General features: G+C 36.7%; 1 protein-coding gene across 1 annotated transcript in view; it reads right to left on the minus strand.

Annotated features, from left to right (window-relative positions):
- The window catches only part of LOC122655972, a 34,975-nt gene extending 21,428 nt beyond the window's left edge, over positions 1–13,547 (minus strand). Inside the window, exons 1-6 of the mRNA XM_043850377.1 lie at positions 13,384–13,547; positions 11,151–11,326; positions 5,437–5,568; positions 5,283–5,333; positions 2,354–2,450; positions 816–862 (exon numbers count right to left, since the gene is read on the minus strand). Of these exons, the coding sequence (XP_043706312.1) occupies positions 816–862; positions 2,354–2,450; positions 5,283–5,333; positions 5,437–5,568; positions 11,151–11,326; positions 13,384–13,438 (558 nt within the window). The 5' untranslated portion in view covers positions 13,439–13,547. The remainder of the gene's footprint in view (positions 1–815; positions 863–2,353; positions 2,451–5,282; positions 5,334–5,436; positions 5,569–11,150; positions 11,327–13,383) is intronic.
- Between the last annotated feature and the right edge of the window lie 7,941 nt (positions 13,548–21,488).

Raw genomic sequence — 21,488 nt, forward strand, 5'->3', positions numbered from 1 at the left:
TTGGGATTCGGGGGGCGGGGGGAATGGGGGAAAGCCGAAACAAATGGTGAACATCCCATTATCCTAATCCTATGAGGGAAATAGACAGATTTCTAGGACGCATGCATAAACTGTTAAACCATTTATCCCAAAAGCTCAAGCTGTTAAGGGCAACAACAATGTATATCAACACCCCCAGCATTTGTAGGCCAATACACACGACCCTGCACATGGCACGCACTCACGCAGAAACACCATCATGTGTCACTGAGGGGAGAAAGTGTCAGGAACGGGGAACCCCGTTGCATTTCCCAGGGATCGACCACTTGACCTCCCTGTTGTGATACTATGTTACAACCGCTTATCCAAAAAGCTCAAGCCGTTAAGTAAGAGAAACAACAATGTATATCCACATAAACACTAAACCATGTTTGTCATTGACATTGAACTACATAACTGAGGTTGTATTCTGTTCACCATTTAGGATTCATTTTCCTTCATTGATTAGTAAACTAAAAAATGAAGTTCTCTGACTGCTCTTCAAACTAAATAGAAACCTATGCTCATGGCATTAGTGGAGATTAAAAGGAATAATCACATAACCTAAAAGACTAGAACTCATTTCAACATGAATGACCATTATGAGCTACCTATTATAGTCTAGCAGCAAATCTCCTACAACAGACTCACCGTGATGAGAAGAAAATACTGCTTTGGTTTCCTTGGATCACATCTCAAGCAACAAACTGAACCAATTTCTACTAATATTCTTTTCAAAGATGCACCTTTATGAGCAACAATGTCAAACGTAACTTCCAGAATATGTTAATGCTTACCTGTCTCAGAAGGATGCGTACTTCTTGCTTCTCAAGATATGATACACCTGAAGAGACATCAAACAATGGGAAAAACAGGGATGTTAGGCCTCAACCCTGTGTTTGGTGCATCAGTAAAAAAAGAAAAAGCAAAATTAAAACAGACAGAAAAAGAAAACGAAAGACGTGCAGTTTTAGTCATCAGTCAGCATAAGCTCCATTATGCGATCCCGGGTTCAAAACTCTGATTATGGGTTGCTATGGGCCCACAAAAGTGATTAGATCCAATTAATAAGAAACAGTGGCAATTTCATAATTAAATTGAAGTTTAGAACCCAATTTTAAAGAGTGGTGCCAATTCTGTAAATATTGTGAACAGTGGAAGGTACATTTTGAAGATAAAGCAAACTCAGGAATAAGGTGGAAGAGATTTTTTAAGTGCGGGTATTCTGGGAAATTAACATTAAAGAAGGTCAAATAGCAACAGAATATGGCTAAGGGACCTGATGTAATATCAACAAAAGAAAGGCTTAGTTGCACTTAAAAAGACAAGGTTGTCTTCAACCTCATGATGGAAGAAAAGGGCGGTACACCAGGAACACTTTGATATAGACGACTCCTTCATTGGATCAGCAAACGATCTGAAACTTCAGGCTGAAGGTTTTCACTTCCAAAGCTCTTACAAGCATTCAGCAACAGGTCCAAAAGTTCAGGTAACAAAACAATACTTTATCTGCAAACTGAACTTCATGGTAAACCTAGAACCTGACCTGAAGCTCAATTAAGTTCTCACAATAGGTTTCGTTTTAGTGATTAAGGACCTAGAATAACGTTGCCTGGAATGAGGAAGACCCCTCCTAAACCTTAGGGAGAAAGGAGAATAGGTGAGGAAAATCGACCTCAAACTTGAGGCTGTTACTACCACTGGAAAATAGAGTATGGTAAAGAATATTTAAGAAATTCAGGTAGAAGAGAAGATAAGAAGAAGAAGGAGAAGATGGAAGAACAGTTGCGTACCCAACCTTGAGAGGTAAGACCCAACTCAAGCTTCTCCAAACACTGTTTCGTTGTTGGGTGCATGCAAGTATATAATGAAAATAAAGTCTCCAAACTGGAGTCTAAAGCTGAAAACAAGTTTGAATGTAACTAAAACTCTTCTCCTACTTGCTACTAACGAATCTAACAAGATAAAAGACAGAATGAAAACAAATTACATAATTGTCTCTAACTATCCGTACACCTAGAGCATTACTCCACAACAACTTCTATTCACAAAGACATTACAAACCGACAACGAAAATTAGATGGATATCTTCAACTTTAAGCAAGCTTTAGTAATGCATAGTAGATTAGGAATTTTGAAATTCCTGAAACCACAAGCTATTCTTCTCCTGGAATTTTGAAACTCCATACTGCATCACAAACACTGGTAATTAACTTACAACCATCAAAACCACTTGCACATAAAGGGTTTCATTCGTAGTGCTAGCATTCTTCAAAAGAGGGAAAAAAATTCCACAACAAGAAAAATGAAATCAATATCCCCGCATGAAAAGTACCACAATAACGTGGATCTGCAAGTAGGCTAACAAAAGAAATATAGTCATCTGGTGCTCTTGTCCTTCCTTCTTGCTCCTCTAGCAGAGAATATCCAATCTGCATAAAAAGATATTTCATTCATCTTAGTACACAGCATCTAGGTCTGGGGAAACTATGTATTCAAGGAGAATATATAGAATAAACCAAGAGCGCTTGGATTAGATTAGTACACCAAAGTTTTAGTTAGGCCAGTGTTTTGAAGCTTTAGGATTTTAAGGGTTGCCTCAAGGTCAGCCTAAAGAGAAATACTTCAATATGCAGCCGTTGAGGCTTGCCTTATGTTAGGGCATGAAACTCCTGTGTTAATCATTTGTAGCTAACGTTTTTGTTTTCCTTCTCAATTATTAAATTAGTTAAAGCAAAACTTACAATGATTAATATGTACGGTTTAAAAACAATAGAGAAAAACTAAAAGTCCATTTTATCTAGCATTCTATAGTATACTCCTCTTTTTGCCTTTTTCCCTTTTTCCTTTGTGATGAATATCAAAACATTTCATAACAGAAAAGCAGTACAAAGAAGAAACCACCCAAAACAACAAAAGAACAGGGTTTTAATAATCAGCCCCGACAGAGCTGAAAGTACAAGTATCTTCTCCCAGATGTCTGCAGTGCATTATGTGCATATTTCAGAAAACAAAACCCATTGAATTTGAAACCATATTATGTGTCAAACAATCTACTTGGGCAATTCAGATGATATGATGGAGTCCTGGCAGGGTGTCGGCAATTTTCATCTTTGGTGAATGCAAAAAACTTCTAAATTAACTTTAATGGCTAGCGTATGAAGCATTCGGGTCCCAAATTTTGGGAGGAACATAACTACAGCATCTTTTTAATCAATCCATTAGGAGGTTATTGATGTGATCACCATCAGGGTGACTCATTAGGCATCCACGGCAGGAACCTCAGAGGTATCACCTCAAATGCTATGTTTGATATTGGAAAGTGGAAACCAGTTCTTTTGATCCTATATCTGATGTAGATCAAAACCTAAAGAAGAAGAGGCCAAACACCGTTCACATGAACCACAGCCCCTTATTTTTGGCTTGGTGAGAATATTCCTTGAAAAATTGTAGGGGCAGATCGGTCTTTTAAGTATTAGTTATTAAAGTCCTTAAGTGAAGGGCAATTTTTTCATTCTTCTAAAGCTAATAAGTTGAACTGATGGGAACCACAGGCTGGAGATTTCGGCTGCAACAATTAAGTCATCCAAGTGGGTCCCACAAGGAGATTTGAAGCCTTAAGAAAATTTAGAAGATTTTATTATGTTTCAATTTTTATTTCAGTCCTAGTTAATTAAAGTAGTATCTAATTCTTAACATTGAGTCAATAAGTTGGTTTCTATTTCTGTCTTTTCTTGGGAAGCAAGTATTGCTTCTATTTATTTGTAAGGCTGATATAGCCATCCCCACGATTTGATTATGATGAATGAAAGTTATTTTCCTGCTGCAAGCATGGTTATTCTCAAGTTTGATTGTGAAGCTTGAAGGGCAGAGGGCCCGGCTAAGAGAGCCGAAACCTAAGGGCTGAAGGAGCCTTGCTGGGAGAGCTAAATCCATCTATCCCCCAACCTTACTATTTTCTATTTCTCCATCTTCTCTGCCTCTCCAACGATCTCTGACTGCTGCTGTGTTATTGTGACTACTCCAACCATTGAGAAGACCATCCGAGTGCTACTGCTGCTACTCCAGATCTGCTGCTGTTGCTGATCAGAGACAAGGAAGACCATATACACACCTGTGGCTGCACTTGTTCCTAATTCCCTGCTGCTATAATCGAAAGGCTTAAACTCAGCAACCTTCCTCTCATCGACAGTGATACTTGGAGGACTGCTTCAGGCCCCTAAGGAGCCCACTAGACCTCAGTCTTGAACCCTGCTGCTGTTTCTTTCATTGTATTGATCCTGCTGCAATCGATCTCCGGCTGGTTTCCCTGGTTCGAGGTTGACTTTGCATTAATATCCATCCCACCACCTTAAAGCACCATGAACCTAGACTTATAAAGCTTTCTTCTGGGCAACCCAGGGAATGTAGGGATGGGAATACTTAACTGGAAGGCTCGTAATGGTTTACACTTTTCAAAGGTCCTACAGCAATTGGGGACTCTCTTTACTAAGACTAGCATTCGTCTATTGCAATGTTGTTTTGCCAGATCTTATGGATGGGAGACAGCTTGTCATCAAGGGAGAATGAGAAGTGTTACCACTTGGTTCACCACTTAGCGCTTGTCAATTACAATGTTGTTTTGCCAGATCTTCGGGATGGGAGACAGCTTGACAATCAAGGGAGAATGAGACAGTGTTACCACTTGGTTCACCAATCACACCTGGGGGAGATGTAAGTTATCCCATTTTCAACAAAGGGATCTGTTGCACAGCCTATGCTCATTAAACATCTCGTTCTATGGAAGCCTAGATCAACTAACCAGAAGGCAGAAAGGCTTCTCAAAGATTTTTAAAACTTAGGATGGGCAGGGATCTTACCACAATGAGATCTTAGTAGCGGCTATTAGCGGTGTTCAACATTTTATTTTCTTCTCCTTTGAATCCCTTCTACTCCCCCTTGTACTCTCCATCGCAGCATCTCTAGAACATATAAAGTCAGCTATTTATCATCTCCTCTTTCCTAGAGGGAGGGAAGGTGAGGCATAGCATCATAGGACAAAAAGGCGGGAAATTCTAGAGCAGAATCACATGAAATTTTTAATTTTCCTAGCAATAAAGGTTTTTTTTTCCAACAACTGGCTAAGAAAATTGCACATCAAGCAAAAATAATTAAAATCGAAGCCTCTGACAAAAAGGGGGGGGAAAAGAGAGAGAGAGGTTACATGATGAAAATTACAGCAATTTAACTAGAAATATTGATCACCGTGAGGGCCTGAGGCTCACCTGAGTATCAACAACATTGTTCAGTTTGATGCCAAATTGAAAATATAATGCCTACACATTAAGAATAATAACTTAGAAAATCACCAGAAACATGATCATGTAGCTCGAATTAGACTTGCAAAATTGCAGTTGTGATATAATTGATTAGAGAGACCTCACTATCCCGTTTGCAATCATGAATGACCTTTGTGATGTAACTAGACTCGAGTGCAGGCTTACAAGCTTTCATGAGCATCTCCCCACCCTGAATAGCATCGACCAAATATATGGCATCTGGAAAGGCAAGCTGACACAAACAGAGGCAGGCTTTATATCAAAACAAATAAAGTTCACCGAAGTGGTGAAAACCTGATAATAATATGAAATTAGTGTACAATAGAAGTTCTTAACACAGGATAAAACACAAACAATTGGTAGACAAGGGAAAATATCTCCGTAGCTTTATTGAATTGGCCATTAAAAAACACATAATAACTGATTTTTAGTTCTATGGAATCACCCGCAAGATGAAATTCATTTTCTAATAAATCCTAAAACAGAAATTAAGATAGGGCATTAATTTCTTGATCCTGCTTCAATGACACTATCAAATAATATCAGTTTCTCTTTTTACATCATCAGTCTTTCTTTTACTTGTTTAGGTCTCTCCAATACAATATAAAAGATAGCTTCATGTTTAACCTCATTGAGAGTAAATTTTCATTACATAAAGCCATCACTGCCACGATTTGCAGACTTCATATTGAGTACACAGTTACATGGCAACAAGATGCACTATATTTTAACTTCAGCAACCCCTACCAGTTCTTTTTTAATAAAATTGTCCTGGATATTGTAAACAAAGGTACCCACAAGGAAAGCAGGAAATGTTTTGTGAATGGTGGCTTAGTGATACACGAATCTTTACTCACTAGTCCTTGCCACAATTACTATTGTCTACTCAAGCACATAGAGCAGTATTTTGGGACATGGAACTGTATGACCCAGTCATTACTATGCTAATTTTATTTGCATTAAACCTTTTGACATGGATAAGCCAAATCCCAATAACCTCAGTAAAACTCTGGATACTACATTGAAGCAACTAATTTCAGAAAAGAAATCCAGTAATCTCCTACGAAGGAGCTATTAGCAGCTGGTTTTGCAAGCCTATACCCTTTTTTTTAATGTATAACCACTTTATTTTACATAAAAAGAAGGGACGTTAATATGGACTGTGAACAGGAATAGGGAAAAAGATCAACCAAAAGAAAAGATCAGCACTAAGACATCAGAAAAATAGCTATGTAATAAGATAATGACAAATATATATACCACCCCACAAATCCCTTCCCTCAAGAGGCAAGCTTATCTGCTTGGAAATTCAGCAAGTGCTCCCATTGGAATTAAGCATTCCTTGTAGAGCTTAGTACACTTGGAGCCTACTCAATGGGAGTATTGCCATGGCACATCTCTCCCCAAGCTTTAAACCCTCAACAATCAAAATCGCATCACCCTCTATGATCAAATTGATTGAACACAGATCAGGCTAAGCTAAATTCCAGAAGTGATGCATTCTCTACCTAGGTAACATAGCTCAAGTCCAAGAAAATAAGCTTAGCATCCTCACATAGTTGTCAAGGCAAAGCCTAGGCATCCAGGCACCTTGGATGCCTTGTTGGTGTCGCCTAGCATCCAGGCCCCCTCCAACGTCATGGACTCATGGGTCGCCTAGACGCCATGACAACTATGCTTCCTTGTGTACTTCACAATGAACTTACTAGTAGAACTGAAATGATCATCAATGAGTTTAGAAGAATTACTGCTCCACCAGTAAACAAGATGTATTTTCCATAGTATCAATTCATAATTTACATGATCTGCACATTCATTGATCCACATGTCACTCAAAGCTTCAAAGTTCCAATTTGCCTTTCAAAGCTTCATCTATGAAATCAGAATTGATATATGATAAGCCCAAAATTCACATACATTAACTTGATTTTATTGGCAGCAACAGGTTTGTAGAGGAAGCTTCAAAATCTACTTTAGCTGCTAGTGTTGAGTCTGTTGACTTTCAGTTGACAGTAATGCTCAACAACAGTTGAGAAAATGAAGCACAGCAGCACAATAACCTTATATTAAGACTGTAAGGTGCTTAAACTAATGAAATGTAGAAGCAAGTGTATTGTGTACTTTATTGAGAGGTGTCAAATAATTTTTAACTTTACTTTTTTACCTTTTTGGTATGACATACAATTTTTTTCCAATGAGGGTAATACTGTCATTTCACACGTGTACTCGAAAAATGTGCATGACAATGAAACCTTTTGATAATGACATAATGATATGTCACTTTCAACTTATTTTTGAAAACCCTTTTATACCCCTATCTTAAAAACCTTTTGAGAATAAGACAAGGGGAATTAAAAGGTGTCAAGTTCTAAATACACCTAAAGAGGTGCCATTCAGACACTCCCTTTATATTTAAAACTAAACTTGAAACTTCTATCCTTTCAAATACTTAATCTAAATGCAATAAGTGAAGGCTCTTCTCTTACTTCCAACTTCCTGGCTACTCCTAAAAACTTTAGGATCAATGATGAGATAGTTACTAAATTTAACTCACACAAGAAAACACCAAACAGGAACTAGACAGTGGTTGGACATTAGCCCCCAAATATGTTCTCTTTGGCTCTACACAGGGCCTCTCTTGTTGGGAAATTGACACAATAGGCAGTATTGGCTTAGAAGCTAATTAGTAATTACACATCATTCATCTAGTTTTAAGGTAAAATTAGTTAGTTCAAAAACCCAAACACTACTCTGAAAGTGAACTATCAATTGATTCTATTATAACGGTAAAGTAGGAATGTATCTGCGCAATTTCTTGGTTCTTTTTTTTTTTCAACAACAACAACAACTACAACTCAGCCTTATGGCCCTTATCCCAACTTAATGGGGTCGGCTACATGGATCCAAGTAGAGACAAAATATGAGAAGTAATGGAGAGTGGCAAACAAAATCGACACAAATTCTAAAGCATCGACACTTTTTAGCTACGTACCGCTTCTTAACTTCCCAACATTCTATTCTAGGCCTCGAAAGAGGAGTGTAATACAACAATAGCATCACAACATCATGGTCCAACTAAATACGGTCAACCACATGGATCTTTGCTCTCCAATCAGCTCTATTTGAAATCATACCAGGGACAAGGCCTAAGCTAACCATGTCTCTCTTCACCCCTTCTATGGTTATCTTAGGTCAGCCCCTGGCTCTTTTGGTTCCCTCAATCTGATCAGGTCACTCCTCCGAACTGGGGCATCCCAAGGCCTTCGTTGGACATGGCCATACCACCTCAAACGACTATCTCTAAGCTTGTCAAGAATCGGAACTACTCCCAACCCAGATCTATATGGTCATTCCTTACTTTATCTTTCCTCGTTTTCATACACATCCATCTCAACATCCTCATCTCTGCAACACCAAGTTTAGCTATATAACTCTTCTGTATAGCCCAGCATTCTGCACCGTACATTATATATGGTCTAATGATAGTCCTATAAAATTTTCCTATAAGCTTTACAGGGATACGCTGATCACACAAAACTCCGAACACACCTCCCCACTTCATCCACACCATTTTAATCCTTTGGGTGACGTCTTCTTCTATGTTGCCCTCCTTATTTACGATTGATCCTAGATATCTAAAGTGATCACTTTGCGGGATCTCCCTCTCATCAATATTTACCACCTCATTTTCCGTCTCAGAGCTGCTGAAGTTACACACCATATATTTGGTCTTAGTTCTACTCCTTTAGACCTTTTGATTCCAAGGTTGATCTCCATAGTTCCACTTTGGCATTAATCACTGCGTTTGTCTCATCTACCAATACAATATTATCTACAAAGATCATACCCCATGGGATTGGGACCTCATCTTGTATGTCTCTGGTTAAGTCATCCATGATACGCACGAAAAAATAAGGACTTAAGGCTGATCCCTGGTGCAACCCAATTGAGATTGGGAATTCACTGCTTTGCACCCCCCTCCCGGGTCAATCTAACGCCAATCACCACACATATCTTCATATCTTTAATTACATCTACGTATTTACATGCCACTCTTCTCTTGTCTAGGATATTCCAGATTAGCTCTCTAGGGACTCTATCGTAGGCTTTTTCAAGGTCTATAAAGACCATATGGAGATCCTTCTTTCCCTCTCTACATCCTTCCATGAGTCTCCTAAGCACAAAAATTGCCTCCATCGAGGATCTTCCTGTCATAAGTCTGAATTGGTTTTCCGAAATAGTTGTCTCCTTTCTCAGGTAGGTTTCAATAACCCTCTCCCGTAGCTTCATCGTACGACTCATTAACTTTATGCATCTATAGTTATTACAGTTCTGAATATCTCCCTTGTTTTTATAAATAGGGACCATAATGCTTCTACATTCATCTGGCATTTTCTTAGTGGACATAATCTTGTTGAACTTGGTTAGCCACGATAGACCACAAAATCCTATAGTCTTCCACACCTCAATTGGGATCTCGTCAAGGCCTGGGGCCTTGCCTACTTTCATCTTTCGTATCGCTTCTTTAACTTCATGCATCCTAATTTTGCGTTTATATCTATGCGAGGTAGTGTCCCAAAGAATAATGTCGCTTTCCGCAGCCCAATCACTCGATGAGTCTCTATTAAGAAGCTCATAGAAGTACTCTTTCCACCTCTCCTCAATGTCCTCGTCCTTTATTAGTACTCTACCATCCTCACTTTTAATACATCTAACAAGGTCTAAGTCTCTGGTCATCCTTTCTCTCTCTTTAGCTATCTTATAAATTGCTTTTTCCCCACCCTTCGAATTCAGGTTATTATACAAAACGTCATCTTAATTCACCCTTGCTTTCCCCCCACAATCATCTTAGCTTCTTGGTTCTTTTTTTTATTTGGGAAAAAAAAATTTCCCTCTTTGGGCAATAGTTTTTCTATGGCGGAAATACTAGAGAGTATCCTAGACTGATACCATGTTTTTCCATATGAAAGGGGGATAAAGCAATCTTGACCATATGGATACCTAGAAAATAGACTAGATCGGCCAAATGTCAAATTTCAGACTTAAATTCAACCATATACCCTTCCATTTGTTTCAAAGTTCCCTTGTATTTTCAGTCATCCATTTCTTTTAGAATAATTTCACTTTTTTGCTAGATTTCAAACCTTGTTTTGCCACTTGGCCAACTCTGTTTTGGCTGAAACTTGACATGTGAGAAGGGAACCTTTGGGTCCACCTATCCACAAAATTTCATCTCTACCAAATAACTGCCATGTGGCAGATATTTGTGACAATCTAAAGAAACTCTATATACTTGCTGAACTAGAAAACCTTTATCCTTTCCTTTGTTTTCCTTTTTCTTTAAAGAAACTCAAAAGGCATGCTTAAAGAGCCATATGCTGGACAGAACAATAATGAGAACCTAAAAAGAAAAAAAATGGAAAGCTCAAAATTTACTTCTCTTCATATAGTATACTTTCATGGCAAAGGCTACACTCCTTGTGTATCTAAAAGACAACAACTAGCCATAAACAGCATCCGACATTGTTTCTTAAATTATAGAAAATATAAGTAACAATAAGTAGTGCTATTAATGCAATAAAAAACAATGTTATTGCTATGAGAATCATGAGATACAGCCCATGAAAATTCTGTCTTTATATGTGCTTCATATTCAGACCTTTGTAAGTGCACATTATACTGGTGTTCACTTTTTCAAGTAAGTGACCCAATATATACACTAATCAAAGAAGAGTTTGGTTTTGTTATTCTATGGACTAATCTATGTATGTCACTGGTTTTCAAGGGCAAAGGGAAGTTACAAACATCCTGTACCTGCATGATACAGAGAGTTCCATATCGACAAAGGTCAACACCCTCACAATCAAAACCAATGACCAACTGCCCGTCAGGAGAGGGTTCCAAAAATTCAGGTGGGAGTTGAGATGAATGGGTGACAATATGGATGGGAACAGGTGAAAATCTCACATCAGTGTCTTCACATTTTCCACCTGTAAAGTATAAAAAAGACATCAACAATTAGCTGAATGTCCGAATAAAAAGATGAAATTTAAACAACATATCAACAATGAAAAGAGAGAGAGAAAAGTGATCACCGAACAGGTCAAGAAGGAAAACTGAAGAGCATAATGAGTGTAGACTTAAGTTAATTTCATTTAATTCACTCAATATTGTGCAGTAAAAAATCCGTAAAAGCATGAATTTCAACAATTACAAATGAAACACAACAAAAGCAACCAGAGAGATGGGGACCAACATAAAATAAAGAAGTAACTATGTTATAGTCATTACATCACTCAGTTGTTCATGTTTATTATGTTCAAGTATCCAATTACTGTTAGCAAAAGGAGCCTCTAGCTTCTCTTTGTCTCATTTTTGGTGGTTTCACCTTTCAACCGCCTCCCAGTCTTGTACATCATCTTTCCAGCCAGAGTTTCTCTGCAACCGGATTCTGTTAATAAATTTTTTGATGTTCCCGACCAAAAAAAAAAAGTATTCAACCAAGTAACATTCCTTCCAACTCTCCCCTCCCAGCACTCCCCCATCAAGTATCATCATCCCTTCAACTAGATACCTTGTGAATAAGAGCTAAAGACAGAGAGGAAAAAAAAAGATGAACCTCACAAGTCATTGCATTTTTACTTGTCAAGGTTTACTAATATAAAAGAACACTTTTCCCCCTGTAGTTCCAATACCAATTTCCTCATCAAACTTGGTACTTAGGAGCAATGGTGTATAAGTATGACATACTGTTGTCTCTCCAGCATCCCATCCCTCATTCTTACAGAGGAAAAAGATAAAGGAATAGTAAATAATAAACAAAATATGGAAAAGAATAAACTGTGAATGGAGCAGGGTTTTATGGATGGGCACATCCATAAAGTATCAATGGACAGCACACTCTAGCCGTGCCACGTGGCAGGTCAGAAGGGGTCCCAGGGTCTGCTTCCAACAAGTGTAAGTTTCAGCCCAGATGGATTTAGCCAAATGGCGAAAGAAAGCTAATCAAGGGCTACCAAGAGGGTGTACACCATACTGGACCTCTAAGAGGGTGCATGCTAATACAAGAAAAGGTATATGATCGAATTTGAGCCTAAAATTAGACAGGTGACCTATCCAGACCATTTCCTAAATATCCAACGATAGGAATTGCCACACCACCCTTCCACGTGGTACAACTAGCTGCGCCATCCATTAGACCTTTTACCAACCGTAATAGTTAATAAAGAAAAGTCAAATCTAAGAATCAATAATAACAGGTTGCGTGACATAAAGTCAAATTTGCAAACCTTCAAATCATTCAAAAGCTATACAATAACATTGCAGAGAAGGCTATGATCCACAGACGCCATTTAATCTCCCTGGATAAGAGATAACATTTCCACCTCAATGAGACATTAATTTTCATAAAAAAAACTACTCTTTGTCATGCCACAAGCCAATTAAATCACATAAATCAACAACACTTTGAGCTAAGCTATCAGGAGCAATCAGATGATCCTAAATTATAAAGTCCAGAGCTGAAATGATCACGTTCAGAAGCAAGCTACAGGATCCCAGTTCAAAACAATCAAATGCCAAGTCAATACCCCCACGGCGAAAAGAAAAAAAAAAAAACCCACCTCATGAATAACAGATGATAACTCCAATCCCAAAACCTAACTTTCAACTTAAACCCGAACAAAAAATATATATATAATAACTGCAATAAACAACAGCGCATACATGCCAAATCTTCAAATGGTCAAGGAAAGTGGTCACAATATGCGTAGCAATCAGCAGTAAAACTCATGTCTGAAACAAGAGGAAAACGAGGACAATAAACAGAAATTGAGAAACGATAAGCACACAAGCTCCAACAACACAACAATCCAAAACAGTGCAGCTTTCACATATAACAAATAATCAACAATCAAGCGAAAACCGAAAACAAAGGTAGATAATTAATTAATGGATAAAACCCATGAAACCAAAAAAGTCCAGAATGCTGCAATTTCATAATTTTGATCAGAAGAACTGAAGGAGACAAGCAATAACACACAAGTACCTGGGTCTGAAGGAATAGGAACGTAAGTCTGATGAGAAGAAGGAGCAGAAGCCATGTGATCGCCCCTCTTAGGGGGTCAAAATCTTGTAAGAAGGCCAAGGGAAAAAGGATAAAAATCGGAAGTTTTATCTCTGAGTGTTCTTTTCCCCGTCCCGAATTAGTAATTACACACCCACGTCCCATGTGGCAATGATAGCTTTCAGGCCATGGCTTTCTTTTATCTCGTACTCAAACCAACCGGTTGTCAACGAGCCGAGACGATCAGACGAGCGACCGAAGGCTGACCTTGATCTTACCTCCTCCTAGGATTGTCAACATCCAACCCAAACCAATTGGATAGATCGGAATCGACTAGATAAACCGGATCGAATCCAAACCGAACCGCTATCATAAGATTCAGATTGGGGGTTTGTTAAGACTGGTAAAAACCGAACTTCATCATAATAGACCCAAATTGATTCAATCCAATCAAAATCAGACCAAACCAACCGATTGACCCCTTATCTAATCTATATCTTGCAATATGAACCAAGCCTAAAAAAACAAGCATAGTCATGTGGGGTCGGCAATTTAATTCTATTTTTATTTTTTTTGGGTCAAAAGAGATTTATTCTATGATTCTCATGAACATAATTATATATATATATTTTTTTGGGTCAAAAGAGATTCATTCAATGATTCTCATGAACAAACCGAAACTTAAGATACACAAAGCTCATAAAGTTAATGAGTGTATTGATTCCTTCCTAGCCAAAGAGTCAGCTATGTTGTTTATCTCCCTTGGATTCTTGGAACATAAATCAAAGAGCAATCTACAAAGTAAGAAGTTGTGTATAAAGGACGTCTTCAACAATTGTAGATGCTTCAATTGGGACTCACTACGAATATGATTGAATAAGTCGAATAAGTTAATGTTCATCAGACTCCATGATTTGAATAAAACAATGGAGAAGGGATTTAATGCTTAGCTAGTTGCAGGAGGGGGGGGAAAATATAATCTACAAGGTTGTGTACCAATTACCATATGCTGAAAGATTTTTGGATGAACATGTCCAACTGGTATGCATAGTTGAGCAAACCTAAGTGTATGTATGTCCCATGTGGATGGTCGATGTGGTATTTTTTACTGTAATGACCCCAAACACGGTCAGGATAAAAGGTACTGCCTTCACGGATGTTGATCAAATGATCGTTTACATTTCATACATTTACCACAACTCTCATACACATAACATTTATAGCGTAAGACTTTTAATGGAGTTGAAATATTTTCCACTGGATTAAAACAAATATATATAATATTGGTGGCTTACATCATAAAACTATGTATTCAAAAGTTATTACAATTCCATTACTATTTAAATCATCCTATACATGCATGTATACACAAAAAATATAAAAAAACAATCCTCATTGGTTACCCAACTCTATCCCTAAGGTTCGAATATCTTGGGCACTCGCAACCCACAAGATTAACAATTGTACATATATACCCTCCAACCTTATCATTTGAAAAATCAACATAAATGGGATGAGCAAAAAGCCTAGTGATGTAAATCATGTTAAATACATAATCATACTTATAGAGTTATACATCAGAATACAATTATAAATAACAAACAAGAAAGCAAAACTAGATCTGGTCATCATAGAGTACTGCCACTATGCACAATAATTTGAGGTTTTGTCGATCACCCACAATCTTCTATTCTACTCCTTAATCCAGTCATCACAGCATTGAGGAGGGACAGTGTGAATGTGATTGCCACCCACAATTGTATATTTTACTCCTCTATCCAGAAGCACTTAGGAGGAACGATGTGAATGTGATCGATGATTGCCCTAGATACATGACTATGCACTAGTAAATCACCCGTATAAATATCTGTGATTGATGATTTTCCTATATACATGATCTACTCCCTTGTTCCAGTCACTGAAGTACTAAGGAGGATCATGCACTGGTAAATCACTTGTGTAACATATTACGTATTACAGCTTCCCCCATTCAATACCTATTCCCCTACTAGAAATGGATGGTAGTCGCAAAGGGTTCTACTGTCTTAATTACTCTCAATTATTTTCATATAAACGTATCACATCTCATTCATTTCATTTGTACATGTCCATACTTTGCATTTCTTTTTTCTTTTCTTTTAATTTTTTCATAAATTTCTCATTTCCATTCATCATATCATATTGTGCATCCTATGATGTTCATGAAGCAGTTCATACCATAACTACAATACTAACATACATTCATCCCATAAATTGAGATGTCTACATATATTTCGCATCATAAACTTAAAATGTCAATATTCATGTCATATCATACTCTATAATGTTGGCATACATTTAATACTTGGCAATTCAACAATCAATATATACACCAATGCCTGTTTGCATCATTAAGCATCCACATTCAATCAGTACTATCATTCAATTTAGTAGATAGATATAAATATGATTTATTTTATACATAATAAGCAATATACATTTAGATGTATCTTCATGAATGATTTGGATGATATATTTCCTGTAAGAAAAAATAACATGGGCAATAAATATAAGATTAGAAATACAATAATCAAATCGTAAATATATGATTTATCTGATTGGTATGGTAGATAGTTTCACACCGCATCAACAATAGACGTCCTCTTGTGTAACCCAAACAATAAATGGTAGAGTTGAATCACATCAAACAATGGTCTCCTTAAGGTTTTTAGATGCCCCACTTCTGCAATCTGGGTTGACCATGCATCTATACCTCCAAGATAAAATAACTCTCTAATCACATAGGTTGCAGTTCCAAATGTGATTACAAAGGGTGTCCAAATGCTATATTCACTAACTCATCAACACTGACCGATTACGATGGAAAAGAAAACATAAACTAAAAATACTTCTAAAGCTGTTTTCAAAAGCAATTATTAGAGAATGTGCAAGATCCCCTCTCTTTATATAGGAGAGGAAGAGACACTACTAAGGGAAGGGATGTCTCCAAGAGATATGTCCCAACTCATGTCTTTTCCCATAAAGCTTGTTTGTTAGCCACTCACACAAGTCTTCCAATAGGCATCCATTGGCTATTTAGGTGTCTATTAGAAAAAGACTCAACCCTCCAACAAAATCGCATTTTGAATCTTTAATATTAAAAGCAATTAAAAATCCAACATTTCCTACACCAAGGTTTGTTGACACGGACTTGGATGACACTTGCAGCACCGATGCATCAAAATCAAAAGTCTTTATTACTCCTAGAAAGAAGCCAAATAATAGAGGTTAAAAGAAACCCTTGTTGTGGACTTTCTTCCCACTACCTCGAAGTGGAGAGGATCAAAGCTCTCCCTTCAACAATCATTCCAACCTTCCAAAGACGAAGAAAAGCTTGGTGCAATGGACAGTGTCACTAGAGAAATATGTGATGGTGATAGAAAATGTGTTGATTTTAAAGACCTGTTGATGTCAAAAATTGCAAAGGCAAAAGAGAAAAATCTTTGACATTATCTTGTTTCCCTTTCTTTTCTAAATTGTTCTTTGATATCCTATACTAATTGGTAATTTTGGTTGCATTGTAGATGTGTGTCGTTTTCATTTCAAGAGTTTTTCCCCCTTTCACTTCCCTAGGGAATTTTAACTCATTACCGAAGGTTCAAGTAGAGATCACCGAGGGCTTCCTTAGGGTTTTCAGCCAGAGAAGAAAGCTTCTTTGTCTTTGTGTGCAAATAGGGCGATTGGTGGATCGATTGAATTTGCAGGTTAGGATTGAGTTGAGAGATTCATGAAAGGTAGCAGAGACAAGAAGTCAGAGACGATTGGATTGAGTTAACGTTTCATTAAGGACAAAAAAGTAACTTCCTTAAGAGGCAAATAGATAACATCAATCCCATCAAGAGTAGTATGGTCAATAAAAAATCAATTTTCAAATTAAACTGTTACCTAACCTTAAAACACTAACGGATTGGGGCTGAGTGATACGAAGTTTGTAAAGTAGGGGTGGTTTGAATAATTGTCAGAAATGCAAGGGAAGTTTGCATATTTGTTAGAAAGGTCAAGGGAGGTCAAAGTAATTTCCTCAAAGTTTTATGTACAGTCGTATACGCACACATTCATGCCTTTAACCATTGAATGAGAGAGAGAGATAGATGTAATTATATTTCTACCCCCACTTCCATCGATTGATTAAAAAATACAATTATGTACATACACGATCATGCATAAAAACTACATACTATTGTCCTAATTAGTTTTTCAAAGTCCAATAAATGTTAACAAGGGTAAATGACCGTTGGAAAGTTCACCACTTTACCCGTAAGACATGTTAGATACCAAGTGGGTCCATGCTAAAGAGAACTCATTCGTCATATTTCAGCCTAAATTTAGATATTGGTGGGTTAAAAGTTAAAACTACCTACAAAATGGTGAAAAGTTAAAAAAAAAATAAAAATGCAAGGAAAAGATAACGCCATCAAGTCACGTAAGGCATGCCATCCCTGTGCCTTGACACAAAGGTGCGCAAAATGATCACCGCATTTCTTTGAAACCCCAAAAATGATCAAGAATGTGACGGTCATTTCGTTCACCCTTGTGTCAAGGTGCATGGGTAGGGGTGGCGTATCTAGAGCAACCGAATGGTATTCTTTCTCTCAAAATGTAATTAGCTTCTGTCGTTGCGGAATAGAGGTTAGTGGTATTTCTCTTCTCGCAATTTAATACAAATAAAAGGAGACAACGGATTAGAGGTTATTGGTATTTCTCTTCTCTCAATTTAATACAAATAAAGAGAGACCATATTTTAATTCTTCTTACAAACTCTCATTAGATTGAAAATGAGATAAGTGTGAGATCATCAACAAAATAAATATGCATGTTTCTAACGGTACCCACCATCAGGCGCCTTTTGGACTTTACAAATGTTGACTTTCTGTGAGTTTATTTTAAATTTTTTTATTTGCAATCAACTACTCTTTTCAGAAACATATAGGTCGTTATCATGAATGCTTAAAAAGCAAGGTTAGGAGGACCCAATGCCACCAGTATTTAGAAGTCTTCCAAATGCACTTGCACCAAAATGATATCTTTCCCTATTACATTGCTTTTCTTTTCAGGAATGATTTATTCTATGAAGTTTAATCCAAAGTGGGTCCACTAGATGTCTGACCTTGTCCCCTAGATATTTTCCTCTTTGGAGGGAAAAATGTCTTTGAGCTGGTGGTGCCTATGTCAACACACATGTACACACACACTCACTCTCTCTCTCTCTCTCTCTCCCCTATTGACGAAGATTGCTCTCCTTTATTTTATTACACCCTTTTCATATCCAAACTCTAAATCAAGAAAGTTTATAGTATAAAAAACATGCATCGGTAACTCTTTTAGCGATCATGAAATTATTATTAGGGAGAAAGTTTTCTATCCGGGATTGCGGCCTATGCCAGTATTCCCATGAGTCTATGCTATAGTCGATAAAAATGAAAATGATAAAAAAATGAAATCTTACAATATAAGTTTTAAATAGTAAAAATTACAAACGGGTGGTCAAATAAAATAGTAAACAAAAGAGAACGGTTAAAAACAAAAATTGTTGATACGAATTTTAAACGTCTGTATTTCAAAAAAAGTGAAACAAAAAAAAAAGATACTATTCTCATATAAATTGAGGAATTTCTATTTGAAATACATACTTCTAATCAGTATTCGTGCATTGACCTTGAGTTGAAGGTGATGTCATAAAAAATGTAGCCCTTTGAATCATCTTTACGTTGGTGAAAGAATTAGATCGATCAAAGTTCGGGAGAGAGAGATATGGTCACTTAAGTCCAAGGTCTCAAAAAACGCCAAAAAAAGGGGGGATGTGTTTTAAATACGTTTAAAATGGAAATGCTTGCCTTTGGCCCTTTTTTTCGATACAGCAAAACGTGTTTAAAACAGAGTTTTAAACACATTTTTGCTAACAAACGTCTATCTCTCTCCTTCCCATTTGAAAAGACACCTTTGCCCCTTTATTTTGAGGAAAAGAGAGATAAACACATAAGAGTGCTTACGTAGACCACACTCCTGGACAGAAAACTACTTCCCGTATTATTTTTTTTTTTTGTGCACATAAATATTATTTTTAGCATCAACATTTAGATCATCGTCTTTGGCGTGCCCTGCATATGCAACTTCAAATAATGAGAATGTAAAATTATTTATCCTTATTGTACAAAGCACAAAACTAGCTCATATAATTAGAGAGGTTGTTGAAATGTCAGGAGTAATAGAGGTACAATCTTACATCGGTTATTTAGGATTTTAAATATGTTTTTATATACAATTAAATTATTTCTACCTAATTCCTTAGGTTTTGAATTGAACCCTCAAATGATATTTTGTGAGTTATCTCATTTTATTCAACAGAGATCAAACAAAGAAACTTCACTAAATTCATCATGTATAATAAGGTACTCAGAATATAGTATAAAACAAAACAACTATATTCCACAGATTAACCAAGTACCAAACACAACCTTATTCATATATATATTTTTTTACTATGATGTATTTTATTTGCATTTTCAATAAAAAAATATGTGGTTAGCCATCACTTATCCGGAACAGTCCATGTGACCCAGATAGAATCTGTTACCATTATTTGTTACCAAATAATAGCAAAGATGCAACAACACAATAATCATATTATATTAATTTAATTAGAGCATGACCATTGTTGTGGTTTCTAATTGAACTAACGGTCCCTTTGGGCTGCACTCTGTACTAGGCTTTTAAATCAATGCATTGGTATATAAGTATTGGTGGGTATCAATAGCGATATGGATTGATCATATCCATTCATATCAGACCATTTTGCCTTTGATATATATATATATTCATTGATTTCGTATCGATCGAAACCCTATATTGATACTGATCAATATCAATATGGATTGATCAATACGGTCTACTTGATAGTGTGTTGTGAACCATGGTATGCACCACCTCTCTCTAAGAGATGTACCATAGAAGACATTTTCAGAACCAGTACTACATAATGCAAAAGATCAACAAAAATTAAAGGATACTACTATAAGATGGTCCCAATCGAAAAAGATCCACAAAAAAGAAAAAAAAAAAAAAAGAAAAAAAGAAAAAAGAAAAAAGAAAAAGAAAAGTAAAGTAAAAGGAACAACACGAAGGAAAGAACAAACGTATTTGAAGAAATTTTAAAACAAAGAGATGATAAAAAAACAAATCAATAAAATATGATATCAATCAACAAAAGCACATACTTTTATATTTTAGAAAATGACTTCCCTATTCGTTTCAGCTACGCCTCATTTTCATGGACATTTTAACCCCTTTTAGAATCATTCAAGTTTAGTCCTAAACCAGATGTAATTGGGTCTGTACTTTTTGAAAGGATAATTTATTAAATAAAATTTAATAGAAAAAAAATAAGAAAAAGCAGACAAGATCGACCCTACACTACCTATAGCTAGAATATTTACTACCAATGGAATCTCTGTAAACACATCGAAGTAAGCAAGTCTTCCATGGTCAACACACTCTTACCAGAATTAGGGAGCAGCTTAGACAAAAGATTAGCTGGCTGATTAGTTTCACGATAAATGATTTTAATAGAGCAATGTGAGAAACGATAATGGAGATTTACAATGTGATCTAGCATACACCAAACCTTCTAAGGTGAACTCTTAGCTTCATTGAAATAAAGCACAACATTTTCAGAATCAGATTGAATGATGATTTTTCGAATTCTCCGTTTAATCGCCTTCCTCTAACCCTTTAATTGTTGTTTGCAACTCATGAGAAATCACTGAGGTGAGCTTAACAGAATAGCAAACATAATTGCCCTTATATTGTCCCTAGCCAAGCAACCAAACCCAGCTCTTTGTTGATCAAAAGAACCATCAAAATTTAAAGTAATAAAGTTCCAAGGGAGTTTTGAACAAAAGAGTAACCCCCCATGATTGGCAAAAACTTCTAGCTCGCAGGGAGTCCAACCGCTAAAATTGTTGTATGAACCATACAACAATTTCATTATTTCATATGGTTTCTCTTTGTGGGCTTTGACACACTACGTGAAAATGCAACCGCTAATTGCA

This window comes from Telopea speciosissima, chromosome 3 (assembly GCF_018873765.1).
Source record: "Telopea speciosissima isolate NSW1024214 ecotype Mountain lineage chromosome 3, Tspe_v1, whole genome shotgun sequence".
Lineage (NCBI taxonomy): Eukaryota > Viridiplantae > Streptophyta > Magnoliopsida > Proteales > Proteaceae > Telopea > Telopea speciosissima.